The sequence below is a fragment of the Aythya ferina genome, assembly GCF_964211825.1.
Source record: "Aythya ferina genome assembly, chromosome: 17".
Classification (NCBI taxonomy): domain Eukaryota; kingdom Metazoa; phylum Chordata; class Aves; order Anseriformes; family Anatidae; genus Aythya; species Aythya ferina.
Genome location: NC_140316.1, coordinates 9,798,860 through 9,822,808, shown reverse-complemented (window position 1 = coordinate 9,822,808; position 23,949 = coordinate 9,798,860). Strand labels below are relative to the sequence as shown.

The 23,949-nt window shown below is 37.2% G+C and overlaps 1 protein-coding gene across 6 annotated transcripts in view; it reads left to right on the top strand.

The window, feature by feature from the left end:
- The window catches only part of MED13L (mediator complex subunit 13L), a 211,219-nt gene extending 188,214 nt beyond the window's left edge, over positions 1–23,005 (top strand). For all 6 annotated transcript variants that reach the window (XM_084539088.1, XM_084539089.1, XM_084539087.1 and 3 more), the window contains 10 exons: positions 1,396–1,615; positions 4,235–4,423; positions 7,128–7,351; positions 7,788–7,930; positions 9,555–9,713; positions 10,796–10,972; positions 13,221–13,375; positions 16,489–16,650; positions 18,785–18,897; positions 20,118–23,005. In XM_084539088.1, the coding sequence (XP_084395214.1) occupies positions 1,396–1,615; positions 4,235–4,423; positions 7,128–7,351; positions 7,788–7,930; positions 9,555–9,713; positions 10,796–10,972; positions 13,221–13,375; positions 16,489–16,650; positions 18,785–18,897; positions 20,118–20,250 (1,675 nt within the window). In that variant the 3' untranslated portion in view covers positions 20,251–23,005. The remainder of the gene's footprint in view (positions 1–1,395; positions 1,616–4,234; positions 4,424–7,127; positions 7,352–7,787; positions 7,931–9,554; positions 9,714–10,795; positions 10,973–13,220; positions 13,376–16,488; positions 16,651–18,784; positions 18,898–20,117) is intronic.
- Positions 23,006–23,949: the final 944 nt, after the last annotated feature.

Sequence of the window (23,949 nt, the reverse complement as noted above, 5' to 3'; positions counted from 1 at the left end):
AACTCATAATCTTTAAGCTTTATGTAAATCCTTGAAATGAAAGGACCCTCTGATGTGTGCAGTACTACTGTCCAGGTATAAACGGAACGAGGCCCCTTTTTATTCATTTGTAGTCATTACTGACAAGAGTTGGAAAAAACTGATCCCCCCTTTTCATTATAAGAAACAAAGCTTGATACAACCACATGAACATGGGTGTTGTCATGCTGTTTGAGGTGCCTTAGGGTACCCCACCTGGCCTGCATTTGCAGTACAAGAAAACCACAAGGTGTCTCAGGTTCTGTGCCATATCTGCTAGCTCCATCTCACGTCAGGTACTGCAGTATATCTCATGTGGCACTGAATGCCTCTTACACAGGCAACTCCATCGTGCCAGTATTATTAACAGATACAAAATAAGAGCCGTGGATTTTTTTTTTTGACTTGTATTACAAGTGTTGCTTTGTGCAGAGATATATTGCAAGGTCAGAAAACAGGATTATATTCCTGTTACTTTAAAATAAATTTTAGCAGCAAAACATTTTTAAAGACCTCATTATAATAATCCATCAAACATTAAAATTAGGAAAATATTTTTTAATATTTTATGTAAGTAACTTCCTGAGCGAACATGTTTTTCATTACTTTTCATTACTTTCATAATAATGCATATTGCTATTAGTCATGATGTATGTTATGAAGTTCCTGTATCTTAAGTGAAAAGCCCACATCCTGTACTGGTTCAGGTTATTCTTAAGGCATCTGTTCACTGGATCTATGCAAAATACCTCTTTATCAATTGCACTGTGGTTTCTGACAAAGTGAGTCTGAGCTGCTTTTTATCGCTTACAGATGTTGAGCCTCCCATTCACTGTTGAGGCATAGAGGAATATTTTACCAAGATTAAAAAAAAAAATAAAATGTTTAGCTGCTCTTCCCACTACTAAGGGAACCTTTTCTGTAACTAATCAGAGGACTTCAGTCTCCATGAATATTACTTTGGCACTTTTCCTCAGTTCTCAGTTCCTTCTCTCCCTCTTCCGTCCCACCTCTCCCAAAAGAAAACCATAAACAGCAGCACCAAAACCAGGCATGTGCAAACATCAGAAGAAAGCTCATAGACCTAGCATTTGTCAGCTTTTCCATACTGCTTAGATCTACACTATTCTGATTACTATAATCTCATTTAATGCAGACTTTACAGTGTCTTCAATGCATCATTTCTAGCAGGTATTTTGGATTAAGTAGTGCTCTGAATAAAAGTCATCCCTACTTAATCACTGTTCTTGTGCTTTTTAGTTTTGTTTCTGAACGTAAGTTGCTACTCCCCTGCTTCAGAATCTCTCCCTTTCAGAGCAAAACCAATAATTAACAACTGTAATTTGCCTTTGAATTTAACAACATGCATGTCTCCAGTGTTACAGAGAGGGAGAGAATAGGGATTCCCACTGAACCAGAGTCTGCGGACAGCAATGCCTATCCTCCAGCAGTTGTCATCTACATGGTGGATCCTTTTACCTACACCGCAGATGAAGAATCTGCCTCAACCAACTTCTGGCTGTTGAGTTTGATGAGATGCTACACAGAAATGTTGGATAACTTGCCTGAGAATATGAGGAATTCTTTCATTCTCCAGGTAACTCTACCTCACTTTGCATCTTCACACTGGAGAGTCATTCTGTCACAGCATGCTTTGTATATGTGAGCTATACTGAAGGAGACAAAATGCAAGATGATACATAAACTCTAGAAAGCAGTTACAATTACATTGTTGAAAGCACGTGGCTATATATTTATAAATGTTTTTATTTTAATTAAGAGATTAATTTAAAGCAGCTACAGTATCCTTACAACAAATCTGTTGCATGGGTCTAGCAATCGCATATGCTAGATGCTTTCTGAAGAAGGATTTAACTTGCTATTTGGGTTGCCAATGCCAAGCAGAAAGTGTCCAGTTTCTCCTTTGATTACGTTATATGTTGAGTTGTTTGCTTTCTATATTCTCTCTGAATTATACTGTTTAATCCAGAAGAGGTATGTGAAACCAGACATTTAATGCATAATTTAACTAGTGTATTGTTATTATCTGCTTCTTAAAAATAACTTACCATGTATCTTGGCATATAATAATAATAATAATTACTTACTACGGAATTACTTAAGTATTGAATTTGTGTAGTCTGAAACAGCTTGGCCTATAGCCCAGACTTGCCTGCATTTGGCTATGCCTCTTTCACAGCAACCCAACCTATTAAATAACTAGGGGGAAGAATGGGAAGCCAGAGATTACAACCTATGCATGTGTGTATGCAGCACATGCAAGAAGCAACATGTGAATGATTTCTGAATGCCTTATTCTTGTGTGCTCAGCTTGGCTTAAATATATTTTAATTAAAAGATGAATTAGAAGCTATTTCAAGTGTATCAAATTGGTCTTGGAAAGCAGTTGTCGTTTTTGGTAGTCTTGACCTTTTGCTTAGTTGCCATTTTACCGTTCCCTGAAGTGATGTGGAAACTGTCACCAAAATACTTTAGGTTTGGGGATGAACTGAAAAGCAGTTTCACAATTGCAAATTGCGGTAGTCTGCAGGCAATTTACTTGATTCAGAGCTGAAGATACTAAAATAATTGACAGCCAATGACATCACCATGTCTGAAAAACAAGAACACACAAACTGTATGCTGAAATTGTATCTTTATGTAAGATGACTAATGAATGGGCTTACGAATTTTTGATAAGTGCTGTTATTTTCTGGGTGCTTACTGTTCACTTCTCAAAATATGTGGCATTTTGCAAGTCTAAGTCAAAATAGTAGACAATTTTCACTAAGGGGTGTAGTTACCAGCACAATATTCTCACAGCTGTACACAGTCTATACAGATCTACATTTATTTCAAAATAAACCAAAACAAATTACGTTTACAGATTGATATGTAGAATAGAAGAGCCCAGGTCCTGAAATTCTCGGCTAAAGAAATTATCTTAACTAGAATATCAAACCGAAGTTCCAATGGTTCAAGCAAGAAATACAGAATAATAAAAGTTGTGTGATACTTAAGTTTTGTTTTGCTTTTACTACTTAAAATATTTTTAAAAAGAATCTTCTTGGGTTAGATACAGCATAAGTAGTTTGGATTGACGGTTTCTGCTCCAGTGATCTCACTGTTCAAAAGAAAAGCCGTGTTTCCACAGCCATGTGTAGGACATTGTGCTTCTCAGCAGTACGTTAAAAATGAGTTTACGAGGATTTTATTCTGATTTTAAAGAGGATTTGAATTGAAAAGATTATTTTTGTTATGCCTTGTTTACTTCTGAAGGAATGTTATTCCATTTTTCCTTCATGTTCTTACTGTGCAGGTGGGTCCTAGCCACCAATCCTCAGTGTTATAGGCAAACCTTATTATGGTTATGCTTCTTGCTGGTTGAACACGTACATTTAAGAATTTTGCTTCACATTGTTTTCTCAAACAAATAAAACTGAGCAGCAGCGTAAGTTTGCTGAGGTTCCACTGTTTACTACATTGGAAAGGAGAAGCAAGACTCTCAAACCACAAAAAACATTGCAATATCTTAATTCTGCTCTCTACAGTAGGTAAGATCATCACTGTAGTGCTGATTCCTATATGAACAGCAAGAAAATCTTGATTCTAACCACAGACTGTGGAAACAAACCTGCTGAAACACAAAATTCAGAATATCAAGGTTTTAGTAAAGACAGCCTGGAAATGAAGAGGTTGATCAGAATTTTATTTTATTTTTTAATTAAAGGTGATTGACTATGGGTTTTTGATTTTGGACTTTTTTTGTGTGGGTGTAGTTGATATAGTTTTTCATTCCATGATATTTAAATCATAGAAAGTAAAGTTTGTTTAGAATTTCTAGTAAGATCTGCTTGTCATCTATTATAGCCTGAATTTTGAGTACCATTCAGTTGCCCCTGTTAGAAGACTTTTCCGTTTACATTGGACTATAGAAGTCTTAGCTATCTCAGAGACTTTTCAACCTTAAATATTGTGATAATGGAATCAGCACTTTTGTATCGCAGACTGTAGTCAGCAAATAGTGCAGCCATTCATGCAAAAGGGCAGCAGCCCTGATGGGAAACTACAGATACTGTAATGAAAATAATTGAATACAACATACAAAGTGTCATGGATGTTAAATGACTAATGAATGTGTGAATCTGGGTTGGTATTAATGAACAGCTCTTTGAAGATGTTCAATCATGTTTTGTTGTTTATGTGAATTATATAGATTGTGCCTTGCCAGTACATGCTGCAGACAATGAAGGATGAACAGGTTTTCTACATTCAGCACTTGAAGTCTTTGGCATTTTCAGTGTACTGCCAATGCAGAAGGCCACTGCCCACGCAGATTCACATCAAGTCTCTCACAGGCTTTGGGCCAGCTGCCAGCATTGAGATGACCCTCAAAAATCCAGAGGTTAGTATCAGTGTCAAGAAAATAAACATAAAATAAAAAGTAAGGAAAGCACTTTTAGGAGTATTCTTTCAAGATTATTTCAAGGTACAGAAAACAAAGATAATATAAAGGGAAAAGGTAAGATAATACTGAACAGAAAGTAGTAGAAAAACGCCGGATTACTTGCTTTCAAAACACGTCAAGCTTATGGTTTTGAATAAGAGTAAAAGGTCGAATTTAAGCTCAGAGTGAAAAAAGAGAAAATGTATGTTGTTATTTGGGATTCTGAGATATTTTAGATTTGTCTATAGTAGACCTACAAGAAAGTAACTTGTATATATGCATATATATGAACTATATACATATATATGCATATATATGAAATAGGTTGCTGTGCATAATTATGTATGTTCTACTAATTCCCTGAGGTAATGGAGAAATCCCCCTACTTCAGTGGGCTTATCTTTCATCTGATTTTTTTAAACTGTAAGTATTCAAGCCCTCTTTCTGGAATTTCAGGGATTTCAAAAGAAGAATAATCCATCCTACTTTCTGTGAATATTTTTCATTCTTTCAAAGATAACGATGACTGATTTATTTAATTTAATGAATCAACTAAACACTTAAACATTTACCTTGGGATCAAGATCTGCTTGTTAGGGTTTATAAAAGCCTAGTTTCAAAATAATCATAAAACCAAAATACCGGTATGTTACACTACTCATATAAAAGCAGAAGCTCTCGCAGAAAATGTCTACAAGCAGCATCACCCCTGGCATATCTTCTCTGCATTCTGTCCTCGTCCTTCCCGCAGAAGGATATCTTTTCCACAGGATGAATTTTGCAGCAAGTGAGAATGGTTAAACTTCAGGGAAGCTAGGTATAAGGGGAAGAACAATAAAATTTCAAGACCCCTGCAAGCATCTTCCTCCCTTTAATGACCATCCCTATAGTGACGTAAGCAGAAATCTGCTTGCAGATTTTTTTTTTCATTTCACAGTACAGCTATGAAAATACCATAACCTTTTTTCATGTGAGCTGATTAACTTGCAATTTGCATTTTGTGTTGAAATTCCTGAAGAGACAAAAGACAAAAACTGGGGGGTGAGGGGCTGTAAATGTTTTCATGAGCAGCTGCTCGCATTTAGCATAATTACGTTAGATTTCTGCTTTCTCTATTTTACATGCGTTTGCTATCAGTCTGCACCGCAGACTGCCAAACTTTGCCTGAAAATTTAGGAAAATAACCTATTTCTAAATTATTGTGTATATCTTGCCAGGCCAATAGTTCTTTCTTTGAAGAGGTGTTACAAAGACAGGTTTGGGGCCCATCATCTGGAAAGCAACTTTGCAGAAGACCTGGAGGCTCTGTTGTACAAGTTGAACATGAGCCAGCAATATGCCCTTGCAGCAAAGAAAGGCAACAGCACGCTGGGCTGCGTTAGGAAAGGTGCTGGCAGCTGAGCCAGGGAGGTGGTTTTTCCCCTCTTCTCACACTGGTGAGACCACACCTGTAGTACTGTGTCTGAAGCAAATCCAGCAAAGTGCCACAAAGATGGTTATGGGACGGGAGCATTTGACATGAGGAAAGGCTGAGAACTGGAGTGGTCCAACCAGGAGGGCTCTAATGGGAGCCTGATGGGAGAGAGTAAAGATGGAGACAGACTCTTCTCAGTGATATCTGGTGATAGGACAAGATGCAGTGAGCACACATTGATATACAGGAAATTCAGTTAAAATGAAAAAAATCCATGTTGTAGTGCTGACTGAACACTGGAAAAGGTTGCCCAGGCACTCTGACCGGATAAAGTCCTGGCTGACCTTACGTAATGGACCCTGCTGTGAGCAGGAGGGTGGGACAAGATGTTCAGACATCCCTTGTAGTCTCAGCCTTCTGTGATTTTATGAAGAAAAAAAAAAAAGAAAGATTTAATGACTTGCTCCTATCAGACTTAACAGAACTGCATATGATATTCTTTACAATACTAATTTGCCTCTGCTTATCATTTAATAGTATTAAATGGCCTTGATTTCTTACGATCTTCTACAAGTTGGTTTTCTGAGGGACTGGGGGGTGGCTTGTTTCTTAAAGATAAGCACTATAATGCATATAGAGGATCTTATTAATTAGCAGGCCAATGTTCAGTCGTTTCAAAGACCAGAGTATTTCTGAAATTAAACTGTGAGATAAGAGAGATGTAAAGCATTTCAAACATCATGGTTGATGTTCATGAAATTATGTTACCCCTAATGCCTAGATAGAAATCTGTACGTGAAGTCTGAGCTCTGCCTTCGCCGCTTTATGTCCTTGGAACCTTACATTAGATCATGATGTCCATTGTTCTACAGTCAGTATGCGAAGAAGTGAGCAGATGCCATCAATTTTAGCAAAAGGATACATAGAAGTACAGGCTTAAGCTACTCCTTGTTTCAGAAATTGATAGCACCCTACACAGAAACTGTTTCATATCTTTGTTTCTCTGTATAAAAATAAATCTTTAGATGAATTTTGAAGTACATCAGTTTTAACTAGCAAAAATGATTTGTCTACATCCACCCACAAAGAGATACTTTTTCTAGTATCTCTTTTAACCATGAATGCCTTGAATTTATCTATTGTTTCAAATTCATAATTTTCTGTACTCACTGACAATCTGTGTTGTATGTTTCTTGCATGAAATAGTTTGTGATATGCCTGCTGATTATTGTGTTTACTTTATTGCAGAGACCCAGCCCAATCCAGCTATACTCACCTCCTTTCATATTGGCACCCATCAAAGACAAACAGACAGAGCTGGGAGAAACATTTGGAGAGGCCAGCCAGAAATACAACGTGCTTTTTGTTGGATATTGTTTGTCTCACGATCAGCGCTGGCTTCTGGCATCTTGCACTGATCTTCATGGTGAACTGTTGGAAACCTGCATAGTAAATATTGATTTACCAAACAGGTAGAAACCTTTAATTTTACATTAAATCTAGGTGTATAGTTGCTAACCCTCACTCGCATCCCTCGCTGTATTTGTTTCTTGCACCTCCTGTTCTAATCATATTTCCTGATGTGACCACGATAATGTTAACACTGATAACATTTCATTTGGCACTTATAAACTGCAGAGGGGAAAAGTTATTGTATTACATTTGTTTTACAAATGCTGCCTACACCTACAGATCTTACCTTCAAGTACAACTGGTATGCTGCTTATTGACACTTCTCACATACCATTGCAATGCTGGTACTGAAAGCAGACGTAATTTTTCTGCTTGCTAGTAAAACATTGGTTAGGCACTCCACAGAACTGTAAAAACTGCTATAAATGGGAAGCAGTAACAGATCTGAATGTTGTCCTTGGTTCTCTAAGTTTTTTTTTCCCCCCTAATCTCCAGGTCAAGGAGGAGCAAGTTGTCTGCACGTAAAATCGGCCTGCAGAAGCTGTGGGAATGGTGCATCGGCATCGTGCAGATGACATCGCTGCCCTGGAGAGTTGTAATCGGCCGCCTCGGTCGCCTCGGCCACGGGGAGTTAAAAGGTACACGGTGCCAAGCTGTCTTGCCTGGGGTTCTGCAACAGAGAGAGAGCCGTAGTCTGCAAGGCAGGATGATTTACAGGGTTGATCATGAACCTTTACAACCAGGAAATGTAGAATGCTAATCCTGCCCTGGCACTGGATTTGTGTATTGCTTTGTATAAGTCATTTGCTTCAGTCTGTCCTTGTTTTTGTACACTAGGCTTGACACCCCTCTTGCACATCTTGTAGTGTAGTATATATTAACAAGCCTGACCTTCAAACAAAATATTCTTGCAAATAAAAATACTGAATGAAAAAAGGTAACTTTTTTCTGTGGTACAAGAAACTAACTGATAATGGGCATTAGCCAGCAATAAGACTCCCTGCAGCCTGCAAAGGGGTCTGAAGATTTAGCATTCCTACCAGCTCAGTGGGAACAGAAATGGAGGATTGGAGTGATTGAGGATTAAATGCCTTAACTCAGTAAGGGTAGGAACTGCCTTGATTCACTTCAGCAGTGATTCCTCTCACTAAGATGCGTTCAGCAACTCCTCTCCAAGTTCTAGTGCTCTGCTCAGGTTTTGGTTGGTAACTGCAGAAAATGGTATTCTGAGAGGGTGGTCCAAGTCTTCTCACACCTCCTTAGTTGGAACATGAAGACAAATTATGATTTGAAGATGATTCACGAGTGTTTGTCACTTTCTGTTAGTAAATGAAGGTGACGTTAATTCCTCTAGTTAGCTTATTGTAAGAAATTCTGTATTTCATGGAATTGGAAAAAAAAAAAGAAAACGTGCACAACAAATAACAATTTAGTCTGAGAGCACAAGGAAATGCTCTGGGGGCAGGAGAGGTGGGGAAGCACCAGTTAAATGCCTTCTTCTATATAGTACATGCAGGGAAAAAGATATGTTGTCTGTCCTGGTAGGGGAATTCGTTATCCTTCACATACATGGGAGTTAAGCAGAACAAAGGCAGGAAGACAAATTTAGAATTCAACAAGCAACACCTTCCTTTATTATTTGAATGCCAGTTAAATGGCTAAATGTATTTTCTTGATTGTATATCTACACCTACACCACCAGTGAAAAATTTCTGATGAAACCTTCACTTTGTTTTATTTAGTGTATTGTATTCATAATGAGGTTTCACAAAATCTCTCTGACATTAAGGATGTGAATTCATGTCTATTTGCTTAGATTTCAAGTATTCCAATTATGCAGCATGTTAGATGAGAATGGATAGCCCTTTTCAAAAAAAGAATCAGCACAGTTCAGAAAAAGATTTGGATGTAAATAAAAACATTTCAAATAAGAATAAGAACGGTATGTTGCCCTGTTTCACATCTTGTATCTCATGGGTAAATGAAAAACTCATTTTTAAACTCATCATTTTGATTGATTTGTCAGAGTAATGCAGTTAGCTCATGGGAAAAACCAACAAGCTATCATTGCTTTGCAGTAATTGCTTCAAAGCACAGTTTGAAGAGTCATACAACTTTACATGGGGTAATAGTCCAGAATAGTCCAGTATTAAAGAAATAAGTGTTTATTCATAAAGTGTTACTAATATTCTGCTAATTTCAAGCAAATTCTGGATTTTTCACAACCCCATTACCTGTTCTGTCTAAACTTCTTCATTTCAGACTGGAGTATCCTCCTTGGGGAATGTTCCCTGCAGACAATCAGCAAACAGCTAAAGGAGGTGTGCCGCATGTGCGGCATCTCATCAGCAGACTCTCCTTCTATCCTCAGTGCCTGTTTAGTTGCCATGGAGCCACAAGGGTCATTTGTTGTGATGCCAGGTAAATTTTATCCAGCTATTTAAATTTTCTTCTTTTATCATACTTACCACATCAAAAGCAAATCAATTTTGGGAGACTCTAGAGCCCAAGAAGACTTGACTGGTCTGGTAGAAAATACGCAGAAAATACATTCTACAGTAGAAAATAGGTTGAGCCATCAGAATTCCCAAAAATATCAGAAAGAAGCGCTTTGTTGGGAGCGTTAACTCCTAGCAAAAGATTGCTTTCTGCCACTGTCAAACTGATGACCTTTTCCATGGGGAGGTTATGTTTTGAGGAAGACAAGTTCTCATCAGCTGAAGTCTGATGTGGTAGAAATCCTTAAGCAAAGAGGACTGCAAATGCTGCACAAGTCTGTAATATGAAAGAATTGGAGGTTGTGGATGTTGAGAGTAAGGATAAGCCTGCTTACCTTTTCATATGCTTTTTTTGTTTGTTGGTTTGTTTTAGAGAATTCTATTATAAACAGCAACCTATAGACTTAAGTTGAAGGTTTTTAAGTTTGAGGTTCTTCCATAATGGATTTTTTCCCTTCCCTAATTTGTTGTACACATACTTGTGTAGGTGATGAGAGATCTTTACAAACCTACTCTGTTTTTCAGTTTAGAAAGAAAAGATTACTACACGGAACAGAAGTAAATGAACTTAAAAATTACTCACTAAGTTGAATAATTTTTCAAAAACCTTTCAAAAGTTTTTGTAACATGAGAAAGTAAATGGCAAGTTATCCCTCCTTTAATGCCATCCAAAGTGGGGTGTTATTGCCTAATTTGGAGTTCTACCGATGTGCGTGTCCAAAATAAATTTGCCTTGCTCATTTAACAAGCAAATCAAGGGGCAGCAGAATGAAAGGAAAGGTGGGGCATTGTATGGGAATTCACATCGCTAAACATTATCTATATGACTTGTGATCTTAATTTCAGTCTTTTCTAGTAATTTATTCTTTTTAAGATAAGAACCTTTTAAACATTTTTATTAGCATGCAAACCCAGATCAGATGTTTAGAAATTTAATTGAACACAGAACATACATTTTGAAAACGATGCAAATTAATGTCTCTGCCATTGTTTCTGTTCTGGAAGATGCTGTCACTATGGGATCAGTGTTTGGCCGAAGTACTGCACTGAATCTGCAGTCATCTCAGCTGAATACGCCTCAGGATGCCTCCTGTACACATATCCTGGTTTTCCCAACCTCTGCTACTATCCAGGTAGCACCTGCAAATTACCCCAATGAGGACGGATTCAGCCCTACTAATGGTAAGCAAGCACATATGTCTGGTGTGAGAGGTGAGGTACTTGCTCAGTGGCCTATTTAGAATAGAAGCAAAGCCGTACTGGTTACTGGTAAGAACTGAATGGACCGGTCTTCTCCCATGAACCCTATGCCACCCTAATTTAATTTAAAGAGAACAACACCTACTTGCTGGTTAGAGGATAATATACTACATTTTTATGAACTTTGTTTTCAGATAATCCTACTGATTTATTCCCAAAGCAATATTGGCCGATTAATATGCAAAATGGCACAGACTATAAAATGCTTTTTCTCGTTGTGACTAACTTGTGACTTGGTCGGGTCTAACTGCTTTATGGGTTAATAAGGGTTTGCTTCATGCTCTGTAGTGTACAAAGGTTGTGAGGAGGGGAGGTGTTTGTTTTAGAATTTTAATCCTCATGCAAAAATAAGCAAAATAGATGGACCAACTTGATAGTTCTTAATAGTTCTTACTATCAGCAGTGTGGTTTTCCTAGTATATTTAACCCTGTAATTTGTATCAGCAAGACTCTGCTTAATACTTTATATCAAGCATTTACTGGACTGTTTTGTCACAAGTCTTTAAAATGAGTATAAAATAATTTAAAGTAACTACAACCATTTACAATGAAAGTATGTCATTAAGAGGCAAGTTATGGTATAGAGAGGTAGAAAGGCACACTATTTTTAATGAAAGAGTCTGCTTTGATCTGTTCCTCCTGGAATTTCAGTGGGCCTCACAGAAGGGAAGTTACCCCTCTTAATACTTAAGCAGCTGTCCTTTCAAGGCCCCAGAATCCTGACTGAATGCTGTGCTGACAAATATTTAACCTGCATTAACCTGCCCTTTACTGCTCAGATGCTAATTAGAATCAGGTACAAGAACTGGCGTTTTCCAAAATGGTGTTAAATTTAATTTTCTTAACTGTGTTCTACTTAATGATTAAACTGCTTCCTATGCTATTAGCCATTTCATTTATGCTTTGGGGGCTAAGCAGAGCATGACATTAGTTCTGTTTTGTTTACTGAGGTTGTAGGACAGAAGTTAATAAACGGAGTTAATTCATTGCTTCTGCAATCTTGCTCTTCAGAAGATGAAAAACAACCACCTGCCTATTTCAACACTAGGACTTGAAGTTGAAATAAATTACTTCAAGACACACATTCTTTTCTATTTCCATGTGAAGCAAGTTATTTTTCAAGAGAAATGATTTATTACACAGCACTTCCTGAACTATGTAGATACATACAACTCTTAAAGTCTCTGTGTTAATCTACTTGCAATTATAATTAATCCAGCTAATTCAGACAGCTCCCAATGTCCATTTTTGTCCCCTAAATTGTACTTTAAATGTCATTATTACTGCTTAAACATCTTTGCTGAAAAACCTGGATAAGGAAAAGACTTTTAAACTATATTGCGATGTTTGTAATTTTCTACTCTGTGTTTCTAATGTCTTAGCTTTCCATCATGTAAATTACCCATATTATCATAACTTGTGTTCCAAATGACTGAGCAATGGAATGTACTTCTCATAGAATGCAAACACATTTTCCCTGTATCTTTACTCCTTTCCCACATATTAACATATAGCAAATTAAAAGAACAAGTTATGATAATACAACTGTATTTAATTTCTGAGATGAAAGTGAAATGTTAAAAGCTGAGCTGTAGGAAATCCTGGTGCAGTATGTGAAATTATCATGAAAGTACATTGCATGTGAGTGAGGAGCAGACCTTGCTGCTCTTTTGCTGAGTAGTACTTGATTCTGTGAGCAGCTTCCTTGAAGTATCCCAGAGTATTGAGCAAATGTGCCAAAGTGCTGGTGTGTAGCCCTAGAAGTCTGAAGAGCAACACCTGCTGAGGGTAACATACATTGGTTTGTTAAATGTATTTCAAGTATTTTTTAATGGATTTCTCTGAACAGCTGCAGAGAGATGTAATTTTTTTATGCTACAAAGTACAATTTGGATTGTTATCAGGCTGGCATAACAGGGTTTTTCTTCCCTCTATGACCATTGTTAAAATACGCGATTTTAATAGATGTCTGCCAACTTTTTCTTCCAAGTCTGTGTGGTTGTAGTCAAAGGTACTAAGGATTAAATACTAAGATAGTAAAATGTTCATCACTGCTTTCATCTGTCTCAAGTGTATATTAAAAAAAAAAGTCACTGCCACTACATTTCAAAAATGTCAAGACAGAAACGAGTACAGCAAATTAAAATTGATTTTTTTTCATTCTTTTCAGATGATATGTTTGACCTCCCATTCCCAGATGACATGGACAATGACATTAGAATTTTAATAACAGGGAATCTTCACTCTTCACCAAATTCCTCCCCAGTTCCTTCCCCTGGATCCCCATCTGGCATTGGAGTGGGATCTCACTTCCAGCATAGTAGGGTAAGCACCATAACAGATATGCTACTTAAAACAGAAAAATACAAATCCCACAACAAAACCTTTTTTTACTGTTGATTTTGAAACAGTAATTCAACAGTAAGCAGAAATTAACGTTAAAAGTGAAGGGACTGGATAAATGCTATTGTAAAAGGTGCCTCTGCCGTGACTATTTACACCTCCAACTTTAAAGTTAATTGTTACATACAAGATAATTGAGAGGAAGAGAGGAGGCTTTGCTTCTTGTTGCAGAGCCACATTTAATGACCCTGTGTAAATTTAATGTGTTCATCCATTTATCTGTGGAGGATCACATGGAATATCCCTGGCTCAAAGTGACAAGTCTTTGAGAGAAAAGAAGGCATGGCAGCTCTGATCATGTGAATTTCTAGGGAAGCAAGAAGGGAGATAATTCTCTTATTAATAAAACCCTATCAATTTAAACTCCACAGGTGCTGCATGTTTATGCAAATGTTGTTTTCTTAGTAGAAATTAGCCCAGAGCACATAGCGTTTGTAAGTTATTTTGTTTGAAGTGGCTTTTATAAAGCTAGTTCCAACACCAGTCGTTACTTAAAATGCAAATGATTTTTGGTAAATCAAGGTATTTTTTGAATCAGCTTTAGTTTGATGGAACTCTTACTCACGCATTTAGTTGTGTAAGAGAGTTAGTTGTACGTCTAGTTTTATTCTAGAAATGGTACATTTAAAGCAGTAGCATATTACTTCTTTTCTAAAAAACTCACTATTTTAATAATGAATAGGCCAACTTTTTATAAGAAATGGTTAAATCCATGCATTTAAAAGGTCTGTTTTAGTGCTCTGCAGTAATTTAAGAAACTGAGTCTCTATCTGTGATTATCACTGGTGGCTTGAAACAGTCAAGATAAATGATACTTCTGGTATGGAAGGAAGTACAAAAATACTTAGAGGTGTATGTGCAGCTAAGATATTTGACTGCAAATGATGTTGCTCATTCAGCCCCTGTACTAAAACAGCTAATTTTTCTAAGTGTAAATATCTTCTTAAGAATTCTTACACCCTGAAAATGACTGATTTTCAAGGTTAAGAGATGTGTCAGTTTCACCACCGGAAGGAGAAAGTCATCCCTGTATTTTCTTTGTAACCTCAAACAAAATGCTTCAGTGGTCAGCTTAATGCAGTCTGTGAGTGAAAAATCACTTCTGCATTAGCCACAAAAATGCTAATACTGTATTTTGTGAATGCGGTACGCAACCACCTCACCTTTATGTTAACACTCCAACCCACTTGTCAAAGGGTAAATAATTGCACGTTTCTGTCTTTTGGTTATTTCGAACTGGTATGTGGGCAAATTAAAAGTTTTAAATTCAGTTACCAAACCCTCCAGCCATAAATCACAACTCAGCACTCATTACACTTTTCTCTCTTCTGTACCACTTTTAGAAAAATGCATTTACAAAGCTTAATCTCAATGGAACTCCATCCAAGGGCCCTAAGAACAGCACTGAAAGGTTAATGACCAAAGAGCTTAGAGACCTGGACAAGCCATTTCTAGATGAACCTGTCATAGTAATTCAGTTTAACCATTAACAAGTGCCTAGTAATTGATGTGTAATTTTTGGTTTTAAAAAAGCAACAGCGTGTGATCATTACCTTGTGGGTCAGGGAAGGTCAAGCCTTCGTCCATGTAACCCATAATTGATTGCTGCAGCTTAGCAATGTAAGTCCTGACTGCTCAGCAGCCAGTTTCAAGGTCTGCTGTTTGGCTTTCCAAGCGCCTACAGCCAGGTGAGCTGCAATCTTCTGCAGGCTTTACGGACTGTTTAACTTCCTCTGATTCCTGTTCAAGATACTACTGTTGGAGAAAGACCTGCTTCAGGGGCTAGCATTGAAGGCTTGGTGATTAAGCCAGTTTCTTTCAGTGAAATCTGTTTTACCTATTGACTTAAAAGATGTATATGGGTTAAATGGCCTAAGTTATGGATTAAATGAATTAAATTTACCCTCTATGAACTAAAAAGTGAAAGCAAAATAATATTTTCTTTAAAAAAGTAATATACTCTAGAATGGAATGTCAGTAACCTTTTCTGATACCTAAGGAGATACTTGTAGGTATGGTATTGTGGTCCGTCATATACAAGGCTTTAGAGAGGGAGAGAGAGAGACAGGATGAGGAAAACAAACTCACACCCAAATGTTCCTGTACGACAGCCTCAGATACGGAAGGTTCATCTGTCTTGGTTTTAGTCTGCAGAAATAAAATCACAGACATATATCCTGACAAGCAGTGACCCCAAATTTGATGAAATTAATTTTAAAGCCTCTTATAAAATTGTTTAAAACTCTCCTCTCCTAATAACTTTGGTCCTCATATAAGAACAGAAGTGACTAATGCTACAGAAATGCAGTATACAAGTAAATAAGAATAGAAACAAATGCAGGACAGCAGCTTCTTTTTTGCTCACACTTCACCTCTGCTTGGTAGTCCAAATACAAGGCATAGTTTCCTCTGCCCAAGGTATTCTCACAGCAAATAGTAAATGTAGCTTTTTTTTTTTTTCTAAGCTATCAATGTAACTAGCTAAAAGAGGAAACACAATGAAGTTAATGAAGATGAAAGTCTTCTTTTTTCTTCCATGTTTGAGTGGAAGAACAGCTGTATTTGGAAAGATTGTCAATTCAAGCAGATATTTTTTTCCAGGTATGGGAAAATTCTGTGAAGCTATATAAACTTTGTGAGGCTATATAAAGTTAAATTCAACACCGCTCTACTCTGCGCATACCCATGAAAAGCTATTCAGATTCATAGCCAGAGCCCAGTACCTTTAAGTTACTCTGTAGCATCAAACTCCACACTGAATCACCTTGGTTCAGGAGGCTGATGTTGCTGTTAGAGGTACCTAAGGTGATTCTGCAACACCAGCCTGGAGAACCCAACTAAGGAAGTGATTAGACATCTTTGACTAAGATTCACAAATGACTGAAGGATAGCTCATTAATAGCAAGACACAACTGGATCAAAGACCGAGTGATTAGTAAAAAGAAAAAGAAAAAGAAAAAAAAAAAAAAAAAGAATGTTACTGGGGGGGATGTAATAACATAAAGCAACAAATGTACCTTTAAATGTTCTTTCAGAGCCAAGGTGAACGTCTCCTTTCCAGAGAAGCCCCTGAAGAACTGAAGCAGCAACCTCTTGCTCTTGGATACTTCGTATCAACTGCCAAAGCTGAGAATCTTCCACAGTGGTTCTGGTCATCCTGTCCTCAGGCACAAAACCAGTGTCCCCTCTTCCTGAAGGTCTGTCTTGGTAGCCTTCCACAGGGGAAAGGGAGGAAGAATTGTATTTAAACCATATAAATTTCCTTTGAAAATGGTCGGTTTGTGTGTTACTTCTACTGACAGTACTGAGAACGGCAGAATTACAATTGTAGGTTTAAATTTGCTTAAGATAACTGGCTAATAGAACTTACTCTCCTCTATTTCTAAAGCCATTACCTGAAAATGGAATAGCTTGGCAGCTTCTAAGTACAGATTCATCAGAGCTGTATCCACTGTTACGGAAATGTCCCAATTTTCATTTTCTAAATTTCAGTTAACCTAAGCCAGGAGGGATGTATCTCCTATTCTGCCATAATCCAGTTATGATACAGAGATTAAAAGCTAGAAAGGGGAGTAGCACTTCCATATAGAGCACTTAGTGTCCATTTCCCTAGTTGTAAAAGTTGCATGGTATAGTCTGCATTGTCAGTGCATCTGATACCTGCTGATCCAGAAGATTGCTATTTCTTGCAAGAGGTATTGGTATCATTCTTGCAAGAGCTGAATTGCTTCAGCTAGAGATTCGCCAACCTCTGTAGAGTGACATGCAGCTTCTTATTGCAGTGATGCCAACTAATGAGGATGAAAAAGGAAGGTGAAAAATCAGCCTTGAGTAGTGTCATGTAAATACTTGAGCAAGCAACATAAAAACTAATTAAGATAGTACCACTTTCTTTATCTATTCCCATGTTAATTAACAAATGCTAAACATTTTTGCAAGTCTCCTAGCTAAACTCTCTCATCCATGTCTATCAGGCAATTATCAGAGTAAAGGTGTTTGATATTTCTCAGTTCTTTCCTCATGCAAAAAAGCCATTTAAGAACGTCCCTTGCAGTCGGCAAGGCAGGCTTTATATTCAGTATAGCATCTTCACCAGCAAAGTACTAAAGTACTCAGATATATGAGATCAGCTGCCTACTTCTTTACACCCTCTACATTTTCATGGAGACATTTCCCAGAAGCATGTGCTTTGATCTAAACCTATGGAATGGAGATCTCAAAATAATGTGAAAAATAAGGCACCATATTTTTGGAGCTAGAGATAAGTTTTATCCTAAACTTAGAACTACCTTTTTTTGTGAATGAATAATATGAAGACTCTGTTTCAGTTCCAGCATTAAAAACGCTGTCAGAAGAGCTCCAGGCAACCTCATGAATTCCTTCCATAAGCTTATACTAGATTTGCTCTAGAGAGGAGCCACCACCCTTCCCCCTACTCCCCCTCAGCCGAACACAATTGCTCTCTCAGATCTAGGCTGAATTAAATGTTTAATTTGACTTGGAACATACTGTTTTGGTTTGGACAATTTTTAATAAAAGCAAGGGGCTGAATTCATGCAGTAACTTGTACGCTGTTCAGAGAGCAGGTGGTGCCTGCCGCCTTTATGCTGCACAGTGCTGCAATTAGGAAACTTGTATGGCATGTGAGACATACAGATTCGAGTCATCTCTGTCTGATTTGGATTAAGTATTTTTGAGTTGAAGTATTTCACCTCTACAGTGCATGCCGTAACTGGAGGAGTATAAATTAGAGGTTTTGCCTCAGCAGGCTGTGTGGCCTATTAGGCTATCCACTTGAAAGGTTGGCTCTACCCCTGGCACATCATCAATATGAAATCCCTTTCCTGCTCCTGCGTAAAGTTATGCACAAAACTCACTCCAGAAAACAGATGAGAGCTATTCAGAAAGCACGGAGCAGGACAAAGGCTGCACTAAGTGTTCTGGTTGGACATCTCACTCTGATGGGTCTGGTACTCTGTGGTGGGTCTCCTATGGGGAGAGTCTGAAGAATTAGAATGCTTTGTTTCGTTTGGTATTTTACTAACAGTGACATATGCCAAGCGTTTTACCTTATTATTCCATGACTAAAACTAAGAATAGAATTCAGCATGCTTTTTAAAGATCCTTGATTCCTGTCAAAAAGCATGTTTTTTATATTCAAAGATGTAGTCAGTATAGAACTTCAAAATACACTTGTTTATGGTGGATTCAAGAAAGAATCGCTAACTTTCCATCAGAGACAATTCAGAATATATTTGTTCACTGTGAATCTTCATAAGTACTTGCTATATGAAGAATTACATTGTTTGTGGTTTTTTTTTGCTTTCACAGGCCTCATTGCATCATCATATCTCTGTAGCACAGACAGATGAGCTACTACCTGCCAGAAATTCTCAGCGAGTTCCTCACCCCCTTGACTCTAAAACTACATCAGATGTCTTGAGGTAATGTCTTTTAGGTTTCGTAGTGCTTCCATAAGGCTATGGGAACTCTGGAATGAAATTTCAGAGGGACTTTTTCTTGGGTGTATCAACAGTTTACATCTCTATTATGCTCTACACCTAAACGAAACAAAACAAAAAATATATATAGCTCCTGTGACTACCAAAGAGCAGGACTTGGAGAGTTACTTCATCAATTTTTCATACTACTCTGCAAAGCTATGAAAAGCGATGACTTGTGCCTTATAAAGTGGACTCCTTGGTTTGCCTCCCAAAGATCATTCAGTTTAGCTGGCAGTCTAATCTGGCCTGTGTAAATAATCATTTTTACTCACCAAACCAAATGGAATTATCAAAGGAAATAGAGGTACTCTGCTGATACCCGCTATCTTAGCAGTTGGGGTATAAAGGGGACACTTCCCAAATCAATAGCATTGTGTATCTATCCTGTTGTAGAAGATAACTTAAGGACTGGTTTGCTCTATGCCACCTGTTGGAGACTGAAAGTAGATCTGTTTTATGACATAGTATGTAGGGTGGAACACACCAGTGCGCAAACATGTAAATTTCTACCAAGTAGAGAGTATTGGCAGAAAACACGAAAAACAATCTCCTTAACTCAATTTGGTGGTGTTATGTACCATTCTAGAACTGAATTTGAGTCCTCTTAGAGAGAGGATTGAGCTATCGCATCTTCACATTGAATAAAAGGATGGTGCTCTTGGAGATAAACAGGGAAAGAAGGAGACAAAACAGACACACGTTAAGACATAAGAAATTCAAATCAGACATAAGGAAAAATGTTTTTTACAAAAATTGTGATCAAATACCGGAACATTTCCCAGAGAGGCTGTGGAACCTCCATCCCGAGAGGTGTTCAAGATTCAAGGTTTCTAATACAGTAGTGGATTAAACTTGTAGAGGTGCCTTCCAGTGTAAATTAATCTATGATTCTGTAATCTCTGCTGTGTAATGGGGAAGGGCCTGGATTCAAACAGCATGGACCCAGTTCAAATAAGCTAAAAACAGAAATTACCCCCATGCCCTAAGGCACACACTCTTTGCTCAGTTTCCTACTTTGCCAATACCACAAGCATCAATAGTCAGGCAGTCCTCACCACATGGCACCACCAGAACAAATCAGAGAGAAGTTGAAGTAAATCTTTTAGAAAAAATGAACGGTAAAATTCCAATTTCATTTTCTCTGCATTTCTCTTCCACAGGTTTGTTTTGGAGCAGTATAATGCACTGTCCTGGCTTACGTGTAACCCTGCCACTCAGGATCGCAGCTCCTGCCTTCCTGTCCACTTTGTGGTGCTCACCCAGCTGTACAATGCCATCATGAATATACTCTAATAGATAGAAAAGCACTTGTTCTTCTGGCTTATTCTCCCCTCAACCTGAGAAACGTGCCACAGTCTGCAAAGATCACAATTTTGCTTCTCTTCAGACCAGTCCTGTGCTGTGCTTCTGTTCCTCCAAAAGCACATGTGAATTCTGCAGTGTTGAAAAGTAAAACACCCATTAACATCTCTGGCAGCTTCAGTCCAATTTCTGGGAACATCCAAGAACAGTGAACACAGAGTAACCTCAAGCCAGTGTTAGTTTGGTGGCCCAGTAACTACTGGTCAGTCTGTGTTTTTTTGTTGTTTTTTTTTTTTTTTTAATATTATTTTATTTTTTTAAGGAAGACTACAGTATCTTTTTGGATTAAGAACTCTGCTAAACAGCTATAAGCAGTTTCAGCCCTGCGAGTAAATACACCTTGTAGTGACCAGTTTGGGTTGTCCAAAAGCTAATTGTTGTTTGATCATCGTAAACTGGGACTAGGCAGGAAAAAAACAAACATGCAGTTGTGGTCTCGTATAAATATTGCAGTTTTCTGTCTACCTGGAGTTCCTGTCAGAGTGGATTGGGATGAATGCATGCATTTGTTACCTGTCCATGTAGATATGAATGGTCTGGAGATATTTTATTTATTTTTAGGTTTGGGGAGGGGAGGGATTAAATTATAAAGGACCAGGAACAGTTGAATATCTTAAAAATCCAGCTCCGTTCCACTCACTGTAGGGTTATTTATCTACATACCTCTCACTCTTCTGACCTAGAAATCAAAATGAAGCTAATAACAATCAAAATTTCAAGTTGGGAAGAGGAGCGTATCCTGGTGAGGATGTGCCTGTATTTTAAGGAATTCTCACCTGCATTTAGCCTGGTTAAAGCAAGAAAAGGCCAGTGTTTAATGAAGGATAACACTACCTAGTGGAAGAAGAGTAACTGAGAGGTAGGGAGGAAAAATACTTTAAAGCCCAATGTAAGGGCAAATGGAAAGTGGTAAATTAATCTATTGTAGAGCTATGATTGAAATATATTTCCAATAAATTTAGTGATACTAGAAAACTATTTACTGAAACCCAAGTCGCCCTTTAATTCTGGGCAGACTCGTCCATGTACATATCCAAAAATATGGTTTTTGTTTACACTAAATCAGTTACAAATCTGGTGTATTTTTTCTGACTATAGGAATATTATTTCAAAGAAATAATTTTTAAAAATTATATCATTAAATTAGTACTTGAAGTTATACCACTGTGGTGGAAAAGTTACTTTGTTTAGTAAAATGATTGCCATTTCAAAGGTTAATGGCTAATTGAAGTATTTTTATGACTCCTTCATTCCAGGCTTCAAGGGGTTTATATTTAAACTCCATTTTCTAATGTTGTTGCACTGTGCAGCAGGCATGGACTGCCTTATATGAGGGGTCGGGCACTTTGATCAGGCTGTGTGACCTAGTTATCTATCTGTGGAGAAAAACCTACAAATTTTAAAGTTCTTCCAAAAGACTTTCATGTTCTGGTTAAAAAAAATGAAAATTCTATGATTTTAAAAAATATTTTTCTTGAGATAATGTAACATTTAAAACAAATTATATAAAAATAAGAATTGCGTGTGTAATGAGAAGGTGAAGTCAGAGAAGTAACCTGTAAATGGATTATCTCATTCTCTGCACCAAACCTCCCATGTGGGTATCTTCTTTGCAATGTATAGGTTTAAAAAAAAAAAAAAATCTGATATCAAACCATTTGTATCTAATGTGTACAGTGTAAAATTGACTTTAAAAATATTGCAGTACTATTTTTTCTTAATCAGAAAAGAAAATTCTCAAGGCCTTTTGAAGAGCATAAAAAAATGAAGATTGTAAACTTGTATAAAAAATTTAACTTGGGGAGGAAAAATGTAAAGTAGACATTTGTAATCTTTTACCATTTGGGGGTTATTTGTTCCCAAGATCATCTGAACCTTGATTATTATTTTGTTTGTTCTTTTTAAATGGGCCATTTTTATCCAGGGGCATTTCTTCCCCAGAAACCTGGTTCTAAGCAAAAATTAAAAATAAAAAAGGGCAGCAAGGAGTAGTTTTCATCTGGTGTCTTTTATTTAATTTTTTTTAAGTTAAGAGAAGCTGGTGACATATTTATACGTTTTTGTGCAAAATAAATGAATGGCAATAGATTTTAAAGAAAAATCTTATGTACTTCAGTGTGAAAAGTTCTGTATAATATTTCCCTTAAATATGCATTATTTTACTTGTGAGTTTTTTACTGAATTAATCTGAAATGTACAAGCCCTGGCTTTCCTACAGAGTGAAGAAAGTTATTTTATTTTTTTTTTTAATTTCTAACTTTGGAAATTCATGCCTAAATCGGAATTATTATTACAGTTGTTTGAGCTAAAGGGAGAGGGAGGGGGGGTGGGGAATGTCCAGCATGCTTGTATGTATATTTCAGAACCTTTTTTAAATGTAAAAGCTGTACATTTCTGGGGAGTTCTGAATTTCCTTTTTTTTTTTTTTTTTTTTTTCTCTGAGCATTTTGCAGTGAGCTTCTTTTATATATAGCCGACAATTTGAAAGAAAACAAAAAAAAATGTGAAGTTCATTTTAAATCTACAGTATATCGCTGGTACAATACACTAAAAAAGACTTTGATAAAAAGAAACAATAATAATAAAGACCTCCATTTTAAATGTCATTCATATATACCTTGTGGATGAGAGCTATATACTTTTACACACTTTTTTAGATGAATAAATTATTGAATTACTGAAACAATTGGTGGAGTTTTATTCTTACGAGTAGTTTCTTAACTCTGAAGTTTTAGCATTCCTAGTGAAGAAGGGCTTGCATTACAAGGTATAGATTCCACGTGATGTGAATGGAACTGAAATTCATTTTAAAGTTTCTTTAATATTTATTTACTTTAGAACTACAGCTGCCTTCCATGAATTAACTCGGTGCCTGCTTGCCTTTTAGATTTGCTGCATGTTGATAAAGCTATGGCTTTGTCAGATGCCCTTTCACAGCACTAAGGCTTATTTTAATTTTAAAGTTCACAGTGCAACAGTACTTTTCTTTAAGATTGCTATCATGCAAAATAGAATAGTGATTCTATTTAGAATTATGCCTTTGGTAGAAGGAAATTGGTGCCACTGCTGTTAATGTTGAGATGAAGAGATTTAAAATTCTGCCAAATGGGGTGGGTGGAAGCAACCTTGGGTAATGTGGTGACACAGCAGCAGTAGCTGCTTTGTGTTAGCAACATTAATCACAAGAGCTTCACCAATTACAGATGAAATTTCTCTGTATGCACCAGGTAAGTCTGTAATGGGAGATTTTAATGGCACATCAAAGTCTTGAAGCTCCTTCCCCCTGTAGCAGGATTACAGATAAGATAACTGAAGTGCAGTCAGCCCCAGACAAGAGGAATACAAAACCAGATTTGCCACTTGAGGTTGCTCACAGAAGCTGTACAATCTCCATCCTGGAGGTGCTGAAGTCTCAGCTGGACATGTCCCTGAGCAACATGATCTAATTATACCTGGGATTTGTTTGGACGGTTAGTCTTCAGCAGCTCCCTTCCAAACTAAGACATTCTGTACTTAGCAGGTTCCTTTCTAAACACAGAAGTGCAAAATTTGACAAACAACTAGACCCAAGCCCTTTCCCAGTGCTACACTTCAAGAAGTTTGTATATAAAATGTGAGGTCTATTTTGCA